The sequence below is a fragment of the Podarcis filfolensis genome, assembly GCF_964270895.1.
Source record: "Podarcis filfolensis genome assembly, chromosome: 2".
NCBI lineage: Eukaryota > Metazoa > Chordata > Lepidosauria > Squamata > Lacertidae > Podarcis > Podarcis filfolensis.
In genome coordinates this window covers 18501128-18519054 of record NC_139605.1, presented here as the reverse complement: position 1 = coordinate 18519054, position 17927 = coordinate 18501128, and the positions used below count along the sequence as shown (strand labels likewise).

Genomic DNA, 17927 nt, shown 5'->3' with positions numbered 1-17927 from the left:
GTCATTCAGCCCGTAAGAATCTGGCCACCCAACTTATCACTAGAGTAGTCTTGCTGTAACTCTAGAGCAGGCGGAGAAGAAAGTACAGTGGGAGATCTAATGAGTGATTTGCAGTAGATCAGGAAGGGTTTCCCAGTTGTCCTAAGAACAGCAATAACAAAGGAGGTTTCCCCTGCCCTAAAGTTTGTTGTTAGAATCTGTAGTAACACACCTGTAGGTTTGTACCTGCACACACAGGTTGCCCCAGTGTGAGCTTCAGGAGCTGAGGTAGGCAGTTAGCTTTGGCCCATGTGCCACTATTTTATACCTGGTTATGTGTGGCGGCCTTTCCAGCAGAGGAAAAAGCTAGATCCCACATGTGTTAACATTTTCCCATGTCCTGCCCTCTTCTATACGCAATATATCTCTGCATGTTTACATTGGTCTGTGTTACATTCCATTTGTGAAATCACAGGGTTTTAAAACTTTTTTTAAAAACGGAATACTGTTCTGGAAAACAAATTTTATTTGGGGGAGGGGAGACAAAGAGGGAGGGGGAGACAAATATTTGAGGAGTCCCTTCAATCAGTCCCGTGGGAAACAATGGGAAGTGCCCATAATCAAGCTTCCAGTATTTGTCCCAAGGTTTCTAGTTAGTGGAGATCAGTTTGATCAGCTCACGGAAAGCCATATGGAGAGAAAAATAAGTATATCATCCATCCAGAACAAATCCTCAAGGGGTTCTTTAGAAACCTGTGGGCCTGTGCTGGTAGTAGATTCCATTTTTAAAAAAAATATGGTTATGTCTTTGAGGAATATCCGAGTTTTTGGACCAGCAGCATCACTTAGGGAGGAAGTCATGTTGGCTCTTGCCCAGCTGCCCAACGCAGACAAGCAAGACATGAAATATAAAATGGAAAACAATTTGCTGGAGCACTAAATTTGAGTGGGTGCGAAATCAGGTTGCCAGTTCTTGAGTGGCACCCCCACTGGCGTGACATTGAAGGAATCTGATCTGCAGGAAACTGGCAGCCAACCATGTTCATTTCTGTGCTTTACCAGATTATTTCTGTATCTTAAAAAGGCACAAAAACGAGCCAAGTCGGTCTCTCCTGTAACCATTTTGCCCTCCAATAACAAGTTATGATGACTCTGTGATGGAGACAGAAATCCCAAATCCAAACCAGATTATCCTTCCTCCTGTGCTGGGCTGCCCCCCACCCCCACAGGGCTCCTGTGCCTTTAATTGCTGTGTGGCAGGTAGAAATTTAACAGGTGAAGCCACTACCATCAACCTATCGCCACATCTATGCAATTTGAATTTTTGCTGGCCGTGCAGCTGTTCAAGACACAGAAAGCAAGCTGGCTGTCTTGCTAGCAGTTGCAAATGTGAGAATCAAGAGAGCCAACATGATGTCAAGTTGCAAACATGCACACTTAGGCTCTCAAGTCCTCGTCCTTGTGCATGTTAATTAAGTTGGAGAAATGGCCATCCCTTAGGAGCTGTACTCGCATTGCCCTGGTACAAGGAGTCAGCATTGCTGAGCATCTGCTGGGGCCCCACATCCCTAGCTAGGACCCCACCGCTGCTGACTCCCAAAGCTCTGGGAACCCCCTCACCCAGCAAGTGAACAGGGACTGGCCCAAGGAGAAGCAGCCGCCTCCAATCCCCTTGCCCTCTCCTCCCGGGCAGTGATGGAGACCGGGACAGGGTGAGTGAATGGGCAGCAACAGAGAGATGAGGCTGATCAGCGAGAGGCCCCCTGGCCAAGTTAACTTCCCCACTCTCACCCCCACCAAAGATCTAGAGCCTATGCTGCAAACTCTACACACAGAGATGGTAGAGTGGACTGTGCCCCTATGGAACCCATCTTCATTTGCTTTCCTTTGTCCCAAGTTAAAAATCAAGCACATCAAGGAGGGAAAGGTTCTGTCTTCACCCAATTGCTGCTGAACTAGTTTTCCTACTACGCAGGTTGGTATGTTTTTATGCAGGAGAGCGTTCCAAAAAGGCAACCCCTTATCCCTTTTCCTCCAGAAATCATACACCTCGGGGTTCTGCCATCGCCTTCTTGGACCAACCCAATAGTCCTATTCACACATTTACTCATTTTGCATTGAGAAGGTGGATTTGTTCTCTCTGGACTACCCTGCTTCTGAGTGCAGCGACGAGATTATAGACGGTAACTTAAGGCATGTTACGCCATATTGAGGCAACGTGGCCCCTGATGGCTGCGGTGGGAATTCTTCTGGTCATTCAAGCAGCAATTCACCTGGTAAAGTGCAAGTGCCTCCACAGCTTCAGCCAGTCTTGGACACGTGACAATTTCCCCAGTATCCTGCTTCTGAGCGAGGCAAGCAGCCTCTGTGCAATCGGAGGCTACAAGTGGTGCAGCCGCTACAAATGGCAACTGGAAGACAGGAAGAGGGCAAGTGGGACCCTTTCTCCTTCGCCCCTCTTTAGCCCTAGGGTACAGAGCCAGGTGCTGGGCTGGAGGTCCAGTTCGGCACTGGCCCAAGACTCTGGTTACTGTGATGTGGGCCTCCCATGGAAACAGTGTACATGGACGGCATCAAAAATATGTAAATGCCACAGGTAATTAAGCCGACGGTAACCAGGAGGGCGACCGCCAAGGCCACATAGAACGGCCAGCCTGAGAGGGCCAGGTTGCGGTTGGCTCCTGGCGGCGCAGGCCTGCCAACGTCGACGCTCAGGCTGACGGTGTTGAGGGAAGTCCCGGGCTTGGGCCCGGCTGGGGTGCCGCCTCGGCCCCTGCCCGGCAGGTAGAGCAGCCCCCGGCGACGGTCAAAGCGCACGGAGCCCGGGGGGACGGCAGGCATGGAAGAGAGTTGCTCCAGGAGGTCGCTGCGGGTGGGGAGGCCCGGCAACCCCTTGCGGGAGGGGAAGGCCGTGGGGGCCCGGCAGATGGGGCAGGTGAGGGCGTTGACATCCTCGGAAGAGACGTTGATGCGCGCCAGACACTCGAGGCAGAAGATGTGGCCGCAGCTCAGCTCCTTGGGCAGCCGGAAGAGCCGGTCGTAAGGGGTGAAGCAGATAACACAGTCGAGGGCGCCGGGTTCGGCGCTGGGCGCCTCCTCCTTGCAGGCCGGCTGCTGGGCCGAGGCCTCGGGCTGGAAGCTGACGTCAGGCTGGTCCATGGCCTCATTGACCCCCACGCTGCGCCCAGAGGCCGAGGCCTCCTGTTCCATGTCAGCAGGCAGCATCTCGGCTCAGCCACCCCAGAGACTTGGGTTGGGCCCGTGTTGACATTTCTAGGAAGGAGAGAAAGAGAGAGAGGCCAAATATTTACCCCCGGTGATAAGGGGCCGCACAACCACACTGGTACAGGAGCCACCTTCCCTGATGTGGATTAAAAGGGAGGTGTTCCACTGTATCTGGAGATACCATGAAAGGGCATCCAGATGAGGGGAACCAGGCAAACCACATTAAAAGTCAGCACAGGGCTCAAAACGCAGCTAAGCAATTCTCATTCTCAGTTGGGATTAAAGCTGGGGTTGTGTTTGTGGGGGTGCATCAAAGCACAGCATTTTGTAAAGAATGACAGGACAGAGATGGGTTGTGTCTAATGTTCATGGGTGCACCACTTCCCAAACCAGTGGTGGGAGCCCAGTGGGTACAGAGAAAAGCATGTAAACGGTCCTAGTCTCTCTTACACATTCTGTCTGACATATTCGAAATAAATTAAAAAAAACTGTCCAGTAGCACCTTAGAGACCAACTAAGTTTGTTCTGGGTATAAGCTGCATACACACAAAAGCTTATACCCAGAACAAACTTAGTTGGTCTCTAAGGTGCTACTGGACAATTTTTTAATTTTCTTATTTATTTTGACTATGTCAGACCAACACCTACCTGAATCTGGAATCATGTCTGACATATTTTATGCTTCCCAGCGTTAGTAGAATCATACAATTGTGGAGCTGGAAGGGACCCTGAGGGTTATCCAGTTCAACCAAGGGGAACACAGGAGTTGGGAATTGAAATATATGGAGTCGAGAGCGGGTTTCATGTTCTTTATTCAGCTCATAGTGGTGAGGAGGAATGGAAGTTCCCCCAGAATGTCTGCCTTATATACATTATTTACACAATGGGCCCCATGTGATTGGCTAATTCCGGGATTCTCCTGTAGGCCAATCAGGTTGCAGATTTCCTTCCATCTGGAGCTGGATTGGGTGGCTCCTGTGGACCAATCAGACTGCTGCATTCTGGATCCTATTGTTCTAGGACCAATCAGACTGCTGCCTTTTGGATCCTATTGTTCTAGGACCAATCAGACTGCTGCCTTTTGGATCCTATTCAACTCAGTACATAACAAGAACAATAGTCTGATTTGTGCCACCCCCAAACTGCAGCCCTATTTATGCACTACTCGTACGGAGGAGAAACACTGATACAAAGGGCCTGCTGTTTCAGTCCAGCTCCTGAGGTTGCACCGTGCCTTCAGGTGCTAAGGGATAACATCTGAAGCAAGGAACCTTCTCTGTTCCCCCTACAATTTTCAGCTCCCTAAGTTCAGGCTTCTAATTGTGCAAGGAGCCTCTACAGCTGGGAGGAAGCAGGTGGCCTTGAGAACTGGGCTGGACATGCAGCCCCTTGGTAACCGTGATGCCCCTTCCCAGAGGCGATTCAGCCATAGCTCAGGGGTAGAACATCTGCTTTGCATGCAGAAGGTCCCGGGTTCAGTGCCCAATGACATCTCCAGGTTGGGCCAAGAAACAAAACCCCGTATGAAATCCAGTAGAGTCTCAGCCAGCCAGTGCAGACCAGGGTTGGCGAACCCGTGGCTTGTCAGACCAAAACTCCCATCCTCCTTGGCCAGGAGTTGCAGTCCAGAAACACCTGGAGGGCCACAAATATTCCCCAACACTGGTGTTGGAAGCACTGGGATAGAGAGAGCAATGACCCAACCATCTATAAGGCAACTTCCTGTGTAATGGACGAAGAGAGCTTTCATTGCTGCTGTTCAGAAACCACACATTGTGTGACTGCATATCTTCCAACATGTTCAGTCCCCAAACCAGGACTTGTGTCTTCCTGGCCGAGCAAGATCACAGAGCTCAAAACACATGCTTTTTTGTGGAGCGGGGATCATGCTCTTGCATGAGAGCACAGTGCCCCAAAACATGAATTTTAGAGCGCTGCACAAGATTAAAGGTAAAGGTAAAGGGACCCCTGACCATTAGGTCCAGTCGTGGCCGACTCTGGGGTTGCGGTGCTCATCTCACTTTTCTGGCCGAGGGAGCCGGCATACAGCTTCCGGGGCATGTGGCCAGCATGACTAAGCCGCTTCTGGCGAACCAGAGCAGTGCACAGAAATGCCGTTTACCTTCCCGCCGGAGTGGTACCTATTTATCTACTTGCACTTTGATGTGCTTTTGAACTGCTAGGTAGTCAGGAGCAGGGACCGAGCAACGCTCGCCCCGTTGCGGGGATTTGAACCGCCGACCTTCTGATCAGCAAGTCCTAGGCTCTGTGGTTTAACCCACAGAGCCACAAGATTACAGCCCTGAAAAAAAGCACTTTGGGGGGGGGGAGAGATCTTGGCACAAAATCATGCAAGATCATGGTGCCCAAAGTGGCTGCTATGCTCCTGCAGGGGGGCAAAACGGGATGCCTTGTTGTTTTTCCCAGAACACTTGCAGAGTCTGTGACTGAATGTGCAAAAAGTGGCTCTCTTCTCCTGCCACTTCCACAACCAAGATAGCCTGCATACATACCGTCTGTCAACACACAGGGTTCTGCTCAGAAGTCATGATGAACATAAAAGGGAGGAAGAGGAAGAGCCTGCAGGATCAAGCCCGTGGCAAGTCTAGCCCAGCTTCCTGTTTTCTCATAGCAACCAACCAGATACCTTTGAGAAGCCCACAAGCAGGATCCAAGTGCAAGATTATGATTCTGCTGTCGCTCAAAAACATCCAGTCACTTGCAGAAATATTATCTGAGCAGAGTTTTGAGAGCAGCTGGTTCCTCCTCAATACCACTCCACAGGCTGGCGTAGATCAGCTACCCTAGCCTGCCCTCTTTGCTATAATAATCAAAGTGCATCTCACTGACTCTAAACATTCACCGCCGGCACTACCTTGAACCCCCCTCATCCCAACCCATCCTATAAACAAGGCGTCTCAGTCCCAAACCACAGCCTTCTCTTTTTCTTTTTGAAATCATGTTTATTTGGTTTTACAAATACAAAGTTATAAAAATCCAAATATAAATCCATGTACAGAGATTCCTCTCTGAATCTCGTGACTTCCCCCCACCCCCTCCATGGGGTCCCATTTTGAACATTTGCAACTGCATATTCTTCCATACTCTTTTATATCAGTCTATACTGTCCACGGTATTTGTTAGACTACAAGTGAAATCAAAATCCATCTGCCTACAGTGGTCTCCTAAATAACTTATACATTTTCCCCCTTTCTTTTATAAACTTTTTGCCCTCTTGGTTTCTGAGTTTTCCGGTCAGTTTTGCCATTTTGGCATATTCCATCAGCTTGGTTTGCCATTCCTCTCTGGTTTGCCAAACCATTGCCTTCTCAAGCTGTTCTGATCCTTAGCAGGAACGGCAGAATTAACCTGCTCATTATTTTAATACAGAACAGCTTCCAGAAAGGAAGGGCCTAGCATTGCCACCCCAAAGGACTAGGCTTCATCTGAGGCAGGCTTCTTAGGCGTTTCCCAACTTGGGTCATTAACCATGTAAATCGTGGGTAGGCAAACTAAGGCCCGGGGGTCAGATCCGGCCCAATCGCCTTCTAAATCTGGCCTGCGGACGGTCTGGGAATCAGCGTGTTTTTACATGAGTAGAATGTGTCCTTTTATTTATAATGCATCTCTGGGTTATTTGTGGGGCTTGCCTGGTGTTTTTACATGAGTAGAATATCTGCTTTTATTTAAAATGCATCTCTGGGTTATTTGTGGGGCATAGGAATTCGTTCTTTTTTTCCTTCAAAATATAGTCCGCCCCCCCCCACAAGGTCTGAGGGACAGTGGACTGGCCCCCTGCTGAAAAAGTTTGCTGACCCCTGATGTACAGTGGTACCTCAGGTTAAGAAATTCATTCATTCTGGAGGTCCGTTCTTAACCTGAAACCATTCTTAACCTGAGGTACCACTTTAGCTAATGGGGCCTCCCACTGCTGCCGCGCTGCCGCCACCGTGCGATTTCTGTTCTCATCCTGAAGCAAAGTTCTTAAACTGGAGCACTATTTCTGGGTTAGCAGAGTGTGTAACCTGAAGCGTCTGTAACCTGAGGTACCCAAGGTCTGTAACCCAAGGTAGATGTTTCTCCAGGCTCTGGGGAGGGAGCCTGCAGCCCTCCAGGTGTTAGACTCCTGCTCCCATCAGCCCCAACCAGCACAGCTAATGGTCGGGGTTGATGGGAGTTGTAGTCCAAAACACTGGGATAGCCACAGGTTCCTGTTCTGTTGGAAGAAATGTTCCACGAGAATGGACCCGCCAAACACCGCTTTCCCTAGGAAGCCAGCAGCATCCTCCACAGGGTTGGGGGAAGGTGTGTTAATCTAAGCGGGATCCCAGCCAAAGCCATTACCTGGGACAAAGGAACTGGTTTGGCAAGCTTGATCTTATACATTTTACCACAGACATACATGCTCACAGGTTTGGAAGGGGCACAGAGCCCTGTGGGATTGAGAAGCACGTTAAAAACAAGGACTAAAAAGGCCTTTTGCTTTCTGCAAAGCATCACCCCCTCTCCACCCTGAGAAATTCCCTTCTCTGTTTCCTGTGAAGTTCCTGGAAACATTTGATCTCAAGACAGCATGCTGAACTCAGCCATGACTGCTTCTCCCCAGCTGGGGTAGAAGGCCAGGTGCGAAAGAGGACAGGTGTCCTCGCTGCAACCCTAAGAGTGAGGTAGGACAAGGGAAGCCCAGCAGCTGCAGGTTACACAATTCCCTGTTTTGCCCCACTGTTAAAGGTGCAGCCAGGACACCTGGCCATCCGATTGTCCTCCCCTCTCCTTCCACCACCCCCTATCAGTCCCACTAAGCACACCCCATCCTATTTCGGGACTTACCATCCGCTTAAGGAGCTCTTGTGTTTTGGAAGACAGAGCATCTACTCTGCCTTCGAGATCCTTGTTGTCCTGTAACGAACGCTTCCTTTCAAAATCCGGAATAATCTCATGAACAAATGAACCTCTGGCAACTCTCTAGTGCTGCCAATTTGAGCAGGAAGGAGGAAAAAACTTTTGTGGCTTAGTTTAACAGGACCCTGCTCTGCTCAGAAAGGCAAGTAAAGCTTTTCACAGAAAGGAGATAAGCGTTATCACCTGCTAAAGGCAGTGATGGAAAGCTACTGTTAAAGGCACCACAGAAGGGGCTGCTGGTTTCTCTCTTTTTTAATGTTGTCGCCCCCCAATTCATGCACATACGCTCCCTGCCCTCTGCTTGGGGGTCCGGAAGCTCCACATCACGAGAATCTCAAACCTCACACAAAGAATGATTGAAATTATGTCTCTCGCTTTCTGCCTTTGTCTCATTTGAGCCTGGCAACCAGGGGTGGCAGCAGAAGTCGGTTTGTTTTTGAAGCCAGATTTATCAAATTTCGACTTTCCAGAACAACAGATGACACTCTTTTAACAACAAGGTTTTCAATACAGTTCTCCAGCCAAAGAATATGTACCAAAATCCATACAGATGGGGAAAGAGTGCATAACGTGAATATTGTATTTATCTCCTGGAGAATAAGTCTATCCATGGCTATTAGGTAAAGGTAAAGGGATCCCTGACCATTAGGTCCAGTCGTGACCGACTCTGGGGTTGCGGCGCTCATCTTGCTTTATTGGCCAAGGGAGCTGGCGTACAGCTTCCGGGTCATGTGGCCAGCATGACTAAGCCGCTTCTGACGAACCAGAGCAGCGCACCGAAACGCCGTTTACCTTCCCGCCAGAGTGGTACCTATTTATCTGCTAGCACTTTGACGTGCTTTCAAACTGCTAGTTGGGCAGGAGCAGGGACTGAGCAACAGGAGCTCACCCCGCCATGGCGATTCAAACTGCCGACCTTCTGATTGGCAAGTCCTTGGCTTTGTGGTTTAACCCACAGCTGTGTCCCTATGGCTATTAGACCTCATGGTTATTAGACCTCTGCCTTCGTGGTTGGGGGCAGAATTGCTGCTGAATCCCAGTTGCTGGAAATCGCAGGAGGGTAGAGGGCTCTTGCTCTTGGGTCCTGCTCTGGGGATTACCCACAGGGATCTAGTCAGCTACGGTAAGAACAGGAGGCTGGTCTAGATGGCCACTGGCCTGATCCAGCTCCAGTATATGTAGTTTGTTCATGGTGCTGAGGGTTGCTGGGAAATCCACATCCGCAGTAAAATTAACTACAAACCCCAAAATTTGGAACCCCCTCCAAACCTGTGCCATCTTTTGCAGCCTTCACATCCAGCTCACAGAGCTACGATTTCCTAGCATTCCCTGCGAAGATTGATTTCGAAACCACTCGAGGAATTGTAGCTCTGTGAGGGGAATAGAGGGGGGGTCTCCTAACAGCACTCAGCACCCTTAACGAATAACAGCTCCCATCATTCTTGACTGTTTAAAGTGGCATCATAGCTTTCAAATGTTTGGTGTGAAGGTGGCCTTAGTCTGTGCCATGATGACATGTGGATTTTGAGGATAATGTCCGACAGCTTTTCACAGGTAAAAATAGGGTCAGATGTATGTGTAATAACTAGACCTACTCCAATCCATCAGGCTTTAGCAGAGGGAGAAAGGGATGGGCAGGCCTCTCCTTTAGCACTGCTGAAAGACCAGCAGCGTCTGTCTGCCTCTCCTTCAGATTTTTCCATCCCAATCGGCTGCTACTGCACCTAAACACCGAGCCGCCTGTTGTTCTTTCCCCGCCTTGAAATAATTTCCCCTTTTGTGTTGTGTTTTTAAGATTGCCCGCCTCAGGGCAGGGACTGCCTTGTTTCTGTTACTTGCAAACAGCTTGAGCAGCCTGCTTTGGCTGAAGAGCAGGATGAAGATGCTTTTAAAACAAACAGGTAGACTCACGAAAAGGAGTCACCTACACATGCACAACCTGCCTCTTCTGCACTCTCTTCTAGAGCGATGGTGTGTTTCATTCGCTTGCTCCACAATCACACATCTACTAGAATTTTGAAAAGTCTCTTCTGCCTTTTCTACGCATTTGGGCACCTCTTAAGAGGGACGCGGGTGGCGCTGTGGGTTAAACCGCAGAGCCTAAGACTAGCTGATCAGAAGGTCAGCGGTTCGAATCCCCACAACGGGGTGAGCTTCTGTTGCTCAGTCCCTGCTCCTGCCCACCTAGCAGTTCAAAAGCACGTCAAAGTGCAAGTAGATCAATAGGTACCGCTCCGGCGGGAAGGTAAACGGCGTTCCGTGCGCTGCTCTGGTTCACCGGAAGTGGCTTAGTCATGCTGGCCACATGACCCGGAAGCTGTACGCCGGCTCCCTCGGCCAATAAAGCGAGATGAGCACTGCAACCCCAGAGTCGGTCACGACTGGACCTAATGGTCAAGGGTCCCTTTACCTTTACCTTTAAGAGATCGTAACCCAAATCTGCACAATGGTTCCTGAGATCAAGGCGCAGGTTGTCCTCCACATTTGGATTCAGTCAGGCATCTTTTTTGAACCAAGATGCCCAACGGAACCTTTCAAAACCTGCACTGGTTTTAACCAGAAATTTCAAAATGGCGCCAACTTGTTCGGTTTCTTCCAATTCCCGAACAACACCAATGGAATGGCGGCACACAAGCAGCTTTGTCAATAAAACAAAACAAAATTGTCTCCGGTAGCCACTGACAGCCAGAAAGAATTGCCCTAACCTCAAAGGATGACGACGCTCTCCTGGTTGTGCCTCAACCTGCCGAGGCTTATTCTAGTGGCAAGGACAGAGACGCCCTTTTCTGTAGTAGGCACCATTCCTGCAGAACCACTGCCCAGACGACAAGACTCCCCTCTCAGCCTCATTGATGTGGTCCAACAGAAAGCAGAGCAATGTGTTTGGCACCAGCTGGGTTGCAGGAGTTGCTGGAAGAAGACATATCCAACCATTTTAGGGACCTCAACTCCAGATTTGTGTAGTAGGGTTTACTCCTTAGCCTTTTCTTGTCCCCAGTATGGCCCTCAATGCAGTGGAGGTTCAGGATCAGAGTTTTCCATTGCTACCTTCCCAGGTTGGCAGGCCCCATCTGCCCCTCACGTCCCTCTACAGCATGTGGAGAAACTGCCTTCTTGGCCATTGGACCCACTGTTGGTCTTGTCTGTTCAGTCTGCCAAAGCCTGTCTTCGCATGCAAGGGAAATTCCTAACTCACTGAGGGTTTGAGACCCATTGGCTTCCCTCACCTGGTTTGTCCAATCAGTCAAAGCCATTTCCTGGGGTTTGGCCACTGTCAGCTTCCAGGAACCGCAGGTGAGAGCTGAGCACAGGGTGGGGACCAAAGGTGAACAAACTACCCCAGAAGGAGCACACTGTGTCCCCCACCAGAGGTACTACCTCTCCCAAAGCACCTGGAGTAAACTAGCTTATACACACACACACACTGTACAAAGGTAAAAATGACATTAGTTAATCCACCCACTTTTATCTCTAGCTCCTCCAGCATGTGGACCCCAGAGTGTCACCTCAAAGGAAATGTGGCCCTTGGGCGGAAAAAGATTCTGCACACCCGAGCTGGTGGCTGTCGTTTTGATCTGGATTTTGTGGGTCTCTTGAATATTTTCTTCCTGCACACCGCTTGGTTATCGTGCATGAAAGGCAATATACAGATAAAAAGATATTGCAGTAAATGGCTTGCAGTAATTGGTAGGGATCTTAACCCATAGTACTACTAATTATTATAGTTACTACTAATATTACCAGCCTCTATCATTTTTGGGTGCCTGCTGAAGACATTCTTATTTAGACAAGGCTACCTAGATGTTTAGAAAGTTCGTATGAGTTTGTTTTAGTCTGCTCTGTTGTGGGGTTTGTAACTTTCCGTATGTTTTAGATTCTGGTTTTAAATTTTTTAGCGATAATTTTATTGCTTTTTTTTATTTTATTTTATTTTTTGGTAAACCGCTCTGAGGTTTACACTCAAGCAGTATAGCGGTACCTCTGGTTACATACTTAATTCGTTCCGGAGGTCTGTTCTTAACCTGAAACTGTTCTTAACCTGAAGCACCACTTTAGCTAATTGGGCCTGCCGCTACCGCTGCTGCTGCTGCGCAATTTCTGTTCTCATCCTGAAGCAAAGTTCTTAACTCAAGGTACTATTTCTGGGTTAGCGGAGTCTGTAATCTGAAGCGTATGTAACCTGAAATGTATGTAACCCAAGGTTCCACTGTACATAAATTTCATGAAATAAATAAACACTGTAACTGCCAATTACTACAAATACCCGGACTGAAACAGGGGACTGAGTATTGCAATGAGGTCTTAGTGCTGATGTCCGTACACTTGCATTCGTCAAGGCCAGTCCAAGAAAACTTGGGGGCCAGCAGAGGAACAAATAACACCCCCGATCCAAGACAAAGTGCCTAATATTCAAGGCAGGTCAAGGGATCTGGGGCACCAGAGGCAGATTCCCACAAGTCCCTCTCCCCTCCCTGGCAGTACAAGTACAGCAATAAACTGAATGACTAACAGCTTTCTGCCTTTTTATGACATCCAAAGTCAGCTGCCTGAGGCAGCCGCCTCAGACCGCCAAATGGCGCAGCTGGCTTTTAGTATATGCCCGAGAGGCCAGGGGCACCATCTTCCCAGATTTCTCTTCACGAGACTCAGGACCAGGGGCAGAGGAAGGGGGGTGCAGTGGGTGCAGACCGCCCCGGGTGTCACCATTGAGGAGGGTGACAAAATACCAGGCGGCACTCACCGCGGGGCCTGCCCCATGAGAGACGCGTGGCTCGGGCATGCACAGGCTCTGCGCTGCCCAAATGGTCCACCCACTGCCTCCCCACCAGCTGTAGGGCAGCTGAGTGGGAGGAGACAAACAGACTCTGGAGACCCTGCAGTGTGCCCAGCCCCTATGGGTGGCTCAACCTGCCCCTGGGCACACTGCCCCAGGTGCCTGAGTGGCTTCCTCCGCCACTGCTCAGGACATTGGAAATGGGATTTGAAAATTGCCGCAATTCTCATGTTTGCCCGAGGTCAGGAAAGGAAACCACAAAAATGAATATATATTTTAAAAATTTGAAAAATGTCCAGTAGCACCTTAGAGACCAACTAAGTTTGTTCTTGGTATGAGCTTTCATGTGCATGCACACTTCTTCAGATACACTGAAAATGAATGTGGGTGGCATTTGCAATTGTTGGGATTTTTTAGTCTGCAGATAAATCACATAATACACATAATCAGATAATACACATAAATCACCATGTTGTTCCCTGGCATTGGTTTGGCCCTTTCCTTTCCATTGAAATGCATTGAATGACATTAGTTGCGATCAATGTATATTTCAGCAGAAGCCAGACTGTAGCAGAATGGAAACAGTGCTGGTTGCAGTGAACACAGGATGGCACACAAATCGCTGCCTCCTGCATGAATGTTGATTGCCAAAAAATTGGAGAGAAAATTCCAACAAAGGAAGAATGGCAAATTAAATGATGTGAATAGTTAGAACTAGCAAAGATGACAGAGGCCATCAGGAATCAAACAAATCAAAAATTTAAAACTGAATGGGAGTGTTGCAGAGTATACTTAGAAAAACATTGTTCCCAAACAAAACCTCTAATACACTTTGAGTAATTTTCACAAACTAGTTAACAGACAGATAATGTACGCCATGTGAGTTCAATGAATCGAAAGGTGAAAATGGACACAGTTAAAAAGAAAAAAGAAGAAGTCAGGACCTGCAATGTGGTGGAGGGAAATCACTGTTAAAGATGTTGTTCTATTCTGGGGGTTTTTTAAATGTATTTTTTTATGTTTTGAATAATGAAATGAATAACTGTACTAATAAGCAAACTCATTAAAGAATATTGCAAAAAAAAACCACACACACACACAAAAAGTCGCTGCCTCTTCAGATCCCCTTACCAGAGCCCTTAGGGGGACAGTGAGGAACTCCAGCAACTTATCCTAACTAACAGGGCATCCTTCAAAAGGCAAACGTAGGAGCCACTGTGTTCCTAATGCAGGATTGCATTGCAATGCAACTAGGGACAGCTGCCCAGCCTCTTCCTAAATAATTGCAGTGAAGGAAGGTCCAGCCTTCTCTGGAGGGCTGTGTGCTGCACCGTCAAACAGTTTGGGCTGTTGAGAAGATTTAGCCAACACCTCCTTCCTTGCCATTTCCTCCCATTAGTTCTAGTTCTGACCTGTGGAGAAACGTCTTCTGCATGACAGCCCTTCAGGTATTTGAAGGCGACCATCCAGGCTAAACTCACGCAGCGCTTCCAACCGTTCCTCGCAGAACTCGGCGAACCATATCCGAGACACTTCTGGAAGGAGTGCTGAAAACTGGACTGCGTAGACTTTAAATCACACATACCCCTCTCCTTAAAGAATATTCACGCAGCTACGGTTGTGTAGATCTCATGTGTACATCGCATGGAGACAGTGGTTTAGAAGGTGATTCATATTTGAATCGCAATACATTGGTACCTCGGGTTACAGTCGCTTCAGATTACAGATACTTCAGGTTACAGACTCTGCTAACCCAGAAATAGTACCTCAGGTTATGCTTCAGGATGAGAACAGAAATTGTGCGGCGGCAGCGGGAGGCCCCATTAGCTAAAGTGGCACCTCAGGTTAAGAACAGTTTCAGGTTAAGAACAGACCTCCAGAACGAATTAAGTTCTTAACCCGAGGTACCACTGTAATACAAAGTTACAACAAAAATCATCCAATTATCAGCACTCTTAACAGAAATTTTTCACAGCGTCTTTCTTAATTGGATTTTTCAGGCGATTTTTTTTTGAAAAAAAGGGGGCGAGAGGAAGAATGGGAATGTGTTTTAAATGTATACACAGCCCTGGAGGACTCTAGTGCAGGTGTGCAATCACCGATGTGATTTTATTTTTTATTTTTTTATTAAATTTCTATACCGCCCTTCATCCAAGGATCACAGGACGGTTGACAATATAAAAACACAAAAACACATAACATAGTAACAAATAAAAACAATACAGCCATCCAGTTTAAAAGGCCATACAGATTGTTCTGGGAGAAGAGGAATGTTTTTGCCTGGCGCCTAAAGATATCCTAAACTAATTCTAGAGAGACTTCCTTTTTTAAAAGGTAACAGAACGAACAGTGTTTTAGCCAGGGAAATGAGTAATAGGCCCTGTCCTTAAGACACCTGAAGCCCACGTACAGATTGTCCTGTATTTCTCTATTATTGCTCACCTGCAGCTTCAAACGTGGAGTATGGGATGCAAGCAGAGCAAAGGCAGTACATATAAACAGAGCCAAGGAGTTATTCTGTTTGCCTTGTTCTTTGTGTACCACTACATTCCTCCACCCCACCCCATGGCCCCTACTTTCCAGAAAGGCTCCCTAATTTTCCACTACCACCCTCTCTATAGTCCTGATCAAGCAAAGCTATCTGCTCACAAACACACACAGGAGAACTGTGCAAACAGCTCAGGAGTGCTCTCAGGTTTTCATGGCTGTTGCTGTTTGCACTGCTGAAGAGGCTAGCCTTTTTTTCTTTTCTCTTTTGGTGCTGCCGAAGAGGCTAGCTTGCTCTTTCTTTCTTTCTTTCTTTCTTTCTTTCTTTCTTTCTTTTTCTTTTGCACAGCCTCTTCAAAGAAATCTCTGACTCTTCAGCGCCCTCCTCTGCTATTTCAATTGTGGTCCTAGGAACCACCTGAAAACACGACAAGGGTCACATCCCTGGATCACAGGGCCTCGAAGCAGAGACCAAGCAAGGGAGTGATCTCAAAATACAGAGCTTTGTTGGACTTGGAACACACCACAGACCACAAAACTAATTTCCAGATTGAGTATGCAATCCTGGAATATGTGAAGTCAGGCACACCTGTGAAAGAGTGCCCCTGAGCATATGCAGAGTGCACTTCCCTCACACTGCTGGATGACCACAAACAGCTCCTATATGCCCACCATGGGATTTCCTTGTTATGGGATGGACTGAGTCCTGTTGCAGACGTTAGAAATCCCTATCTATGCAATACGACCATTCCTTGTCTACCAGTTCCATTCTAAATATTAAGCCATTAGCAGAAATGGTCTTCATAGGTTTTCCTGGAACCACGGGGACTAGAAGCAAGTTTGTACTGTATTCATTGTCTGTTTTTAGGAGGAGGTTCTCAGCATTGAAAGGTTGCCCACCACCTTCCCAGAGGGGCAGTTTTAAACCCAATGTATCACAATCGCATGCCAATATTGCCCAAAACAAACAAGCAGACATCCAGCATCCACTGAGTGCATCGCTAGGAATAGTTTTCAACATACTGTGTGTCACCCGGAAATCAGCTTCCAGCCACATCAAAAGGTTTCCCTCTCTTTCGCTCCTGCATTGAGCACCTTCTGCTCTCAGCTGGCCCCATTTTGGAGGACTTGCCCCCTTTCACAATCTCTGCCAGCCCCCCAAACTCCTGCCCATCTGTCTGCAGCCCCCTGTTGCTTCCTGGCCCACCCCTGCCAGTTCTTTGCAAAGCCTCACCTGATCTCGAACGGCAGACGTTTTCCTGCAAGAGAGATCTGTCTCCAGCTAGCTGAGTGCCAGGTTTGCTCCTGCCCGTCTCACGGTGCCTTCTCGTGTCTCCAGTCGCCTGCTTGCTCGCAGCCACTCCCTGCCACTGGAATCTGCCCCCTGGAGAGAATGTATTCCCAGGTCACACCCCACCTCAGGGCTCCACCTGCTGCGAGGCAAGGCAGGGGTGGCCGAGCCAGTGCCGCCACATTCTCTCCTTCAGGCTGCTTGGGGAGGAATTTGCCGGCACATAATCCTTCCTCAGGGTTCCCAGAGTGCCTCCTTCCAGCCACGACATCAACTGCAAGCTGCAGAGTCCGTCCTTCTCACAGGACAGAGGCTCTTTTGGCCTGTAAACACCGGTCCTTATAAACTGGTCACCTTCTTATACATGGCCTACAGCAGGTTGACAGCAGCACATTTGCTGTGCCCTACAATGTGAGGAAAGAGCTCTTTTGAAAATTAAAGTGGGTGCAAAGGATTCTATGGGATGGAGCCCCCAACCCACCCTAAATTGTTTTATAAGCCGTCCCCTGCCACCTAACGCTTTTTCTCCCCTGTAGATTTATTACAGCTGATCATAAATCTCAAAATGTTGATTTTCAGAGGTGCAAGATGTGCATGGAGAAGAGAGCAGATGGGGAGAACAAACCCCATGAGGAGAACAGCAGTGGTTTACAACCGGCGGTCCAGGGGTCCTCTCTTTCCTCAGATGGTTTGAAAAATAAGATTCACCGGCAAAGTTCTTAGATCTAGAGTACCAAAGCCTGAAAAGTCTTAATATATCAGTCAAGTAATATGCAGTTCCCAGAGTGGTTAAAAACCATTCCCTCTCCATGAGGGATTCTGGGAATTGTAGCTCTGGGAGGGAAATAGTGCCCTTAACGAGTGATCCCAAGATTCATTGGAGAAGACATGACAGTGGTGTCATAGTGCTTAAATGTATAGTACACACATGGGCCTCAGTTGGCGTTGATCCATGACGGGGCCTCCTCAGTGGTGACACTTCATTTTTTGAATGCCCTCCGGGCTGACGTCCATCTTTTCCCCTCAAGATTAACTTCAGGGGTATTTTGAAACATTCCTGTTCACCCCAGGCATCACATGGCTGTGAGATGCTGTTCCCAGAAGCCTTGACATTACCAACTGTGAATGACAGTTTCCACACATTTTTAGACATTCTCGTTTTCTCAGTATTTTACGTGTTTTTGTTAATTGTGGGTTTCCTCTAACTTTAGTCATGCTCAGGAGAGACCTGTTGAAGTTAATTAACTTGGGTCTAGTCTTTTTAATGGT

At 48.2% G+C, this 17927-nt stretch overlaps 1 protein-coding gene across 4 annotated transcripts; it reads right to left on the bottom strand.

Annotated features, from left to right (window-relative positions):
- Positions 1–487: 487 nt before the first annotated feature.
- On the bottom strand, positions 488–16792 carry RNF225 (ring finger protein 225). 4 transcript variants are annotated; one of them, XM_083602432.1, is made up of 2 exons: positions 16602–16792; positions 488–3252 (listed from the first exon to the last, which is right to left on the bottom strand). In XM_083602432.1, the coding sequence occupies exon 2, from the start codon at positions 3202–3204 to the stop codon at positions 2446–2448; it is 759 nt and encodes a 252-aa protein (XP_083458558.1). In that variant the 5' UTR covers positions 3205–3252; positions 16602–16792; the 3' UTR covers positions 488–2445. The 4 variants fall into 4 exon arrangements, with proteins under 4 accessions (XP_083458558.1, XP_083458560.1, XP_083458561.1 ...); XM_083602434.1 differs by lacking the exon at positions 16602–16792 and adding an exon at positions 11334–11411; XM_083602435.1 differs by lacking the exon at positions 16602–16792 and adding an exon at positions 10812–10901.
- Between the last annotated feature and the right edge of the window lie 1135 nt (positions 16793–17927).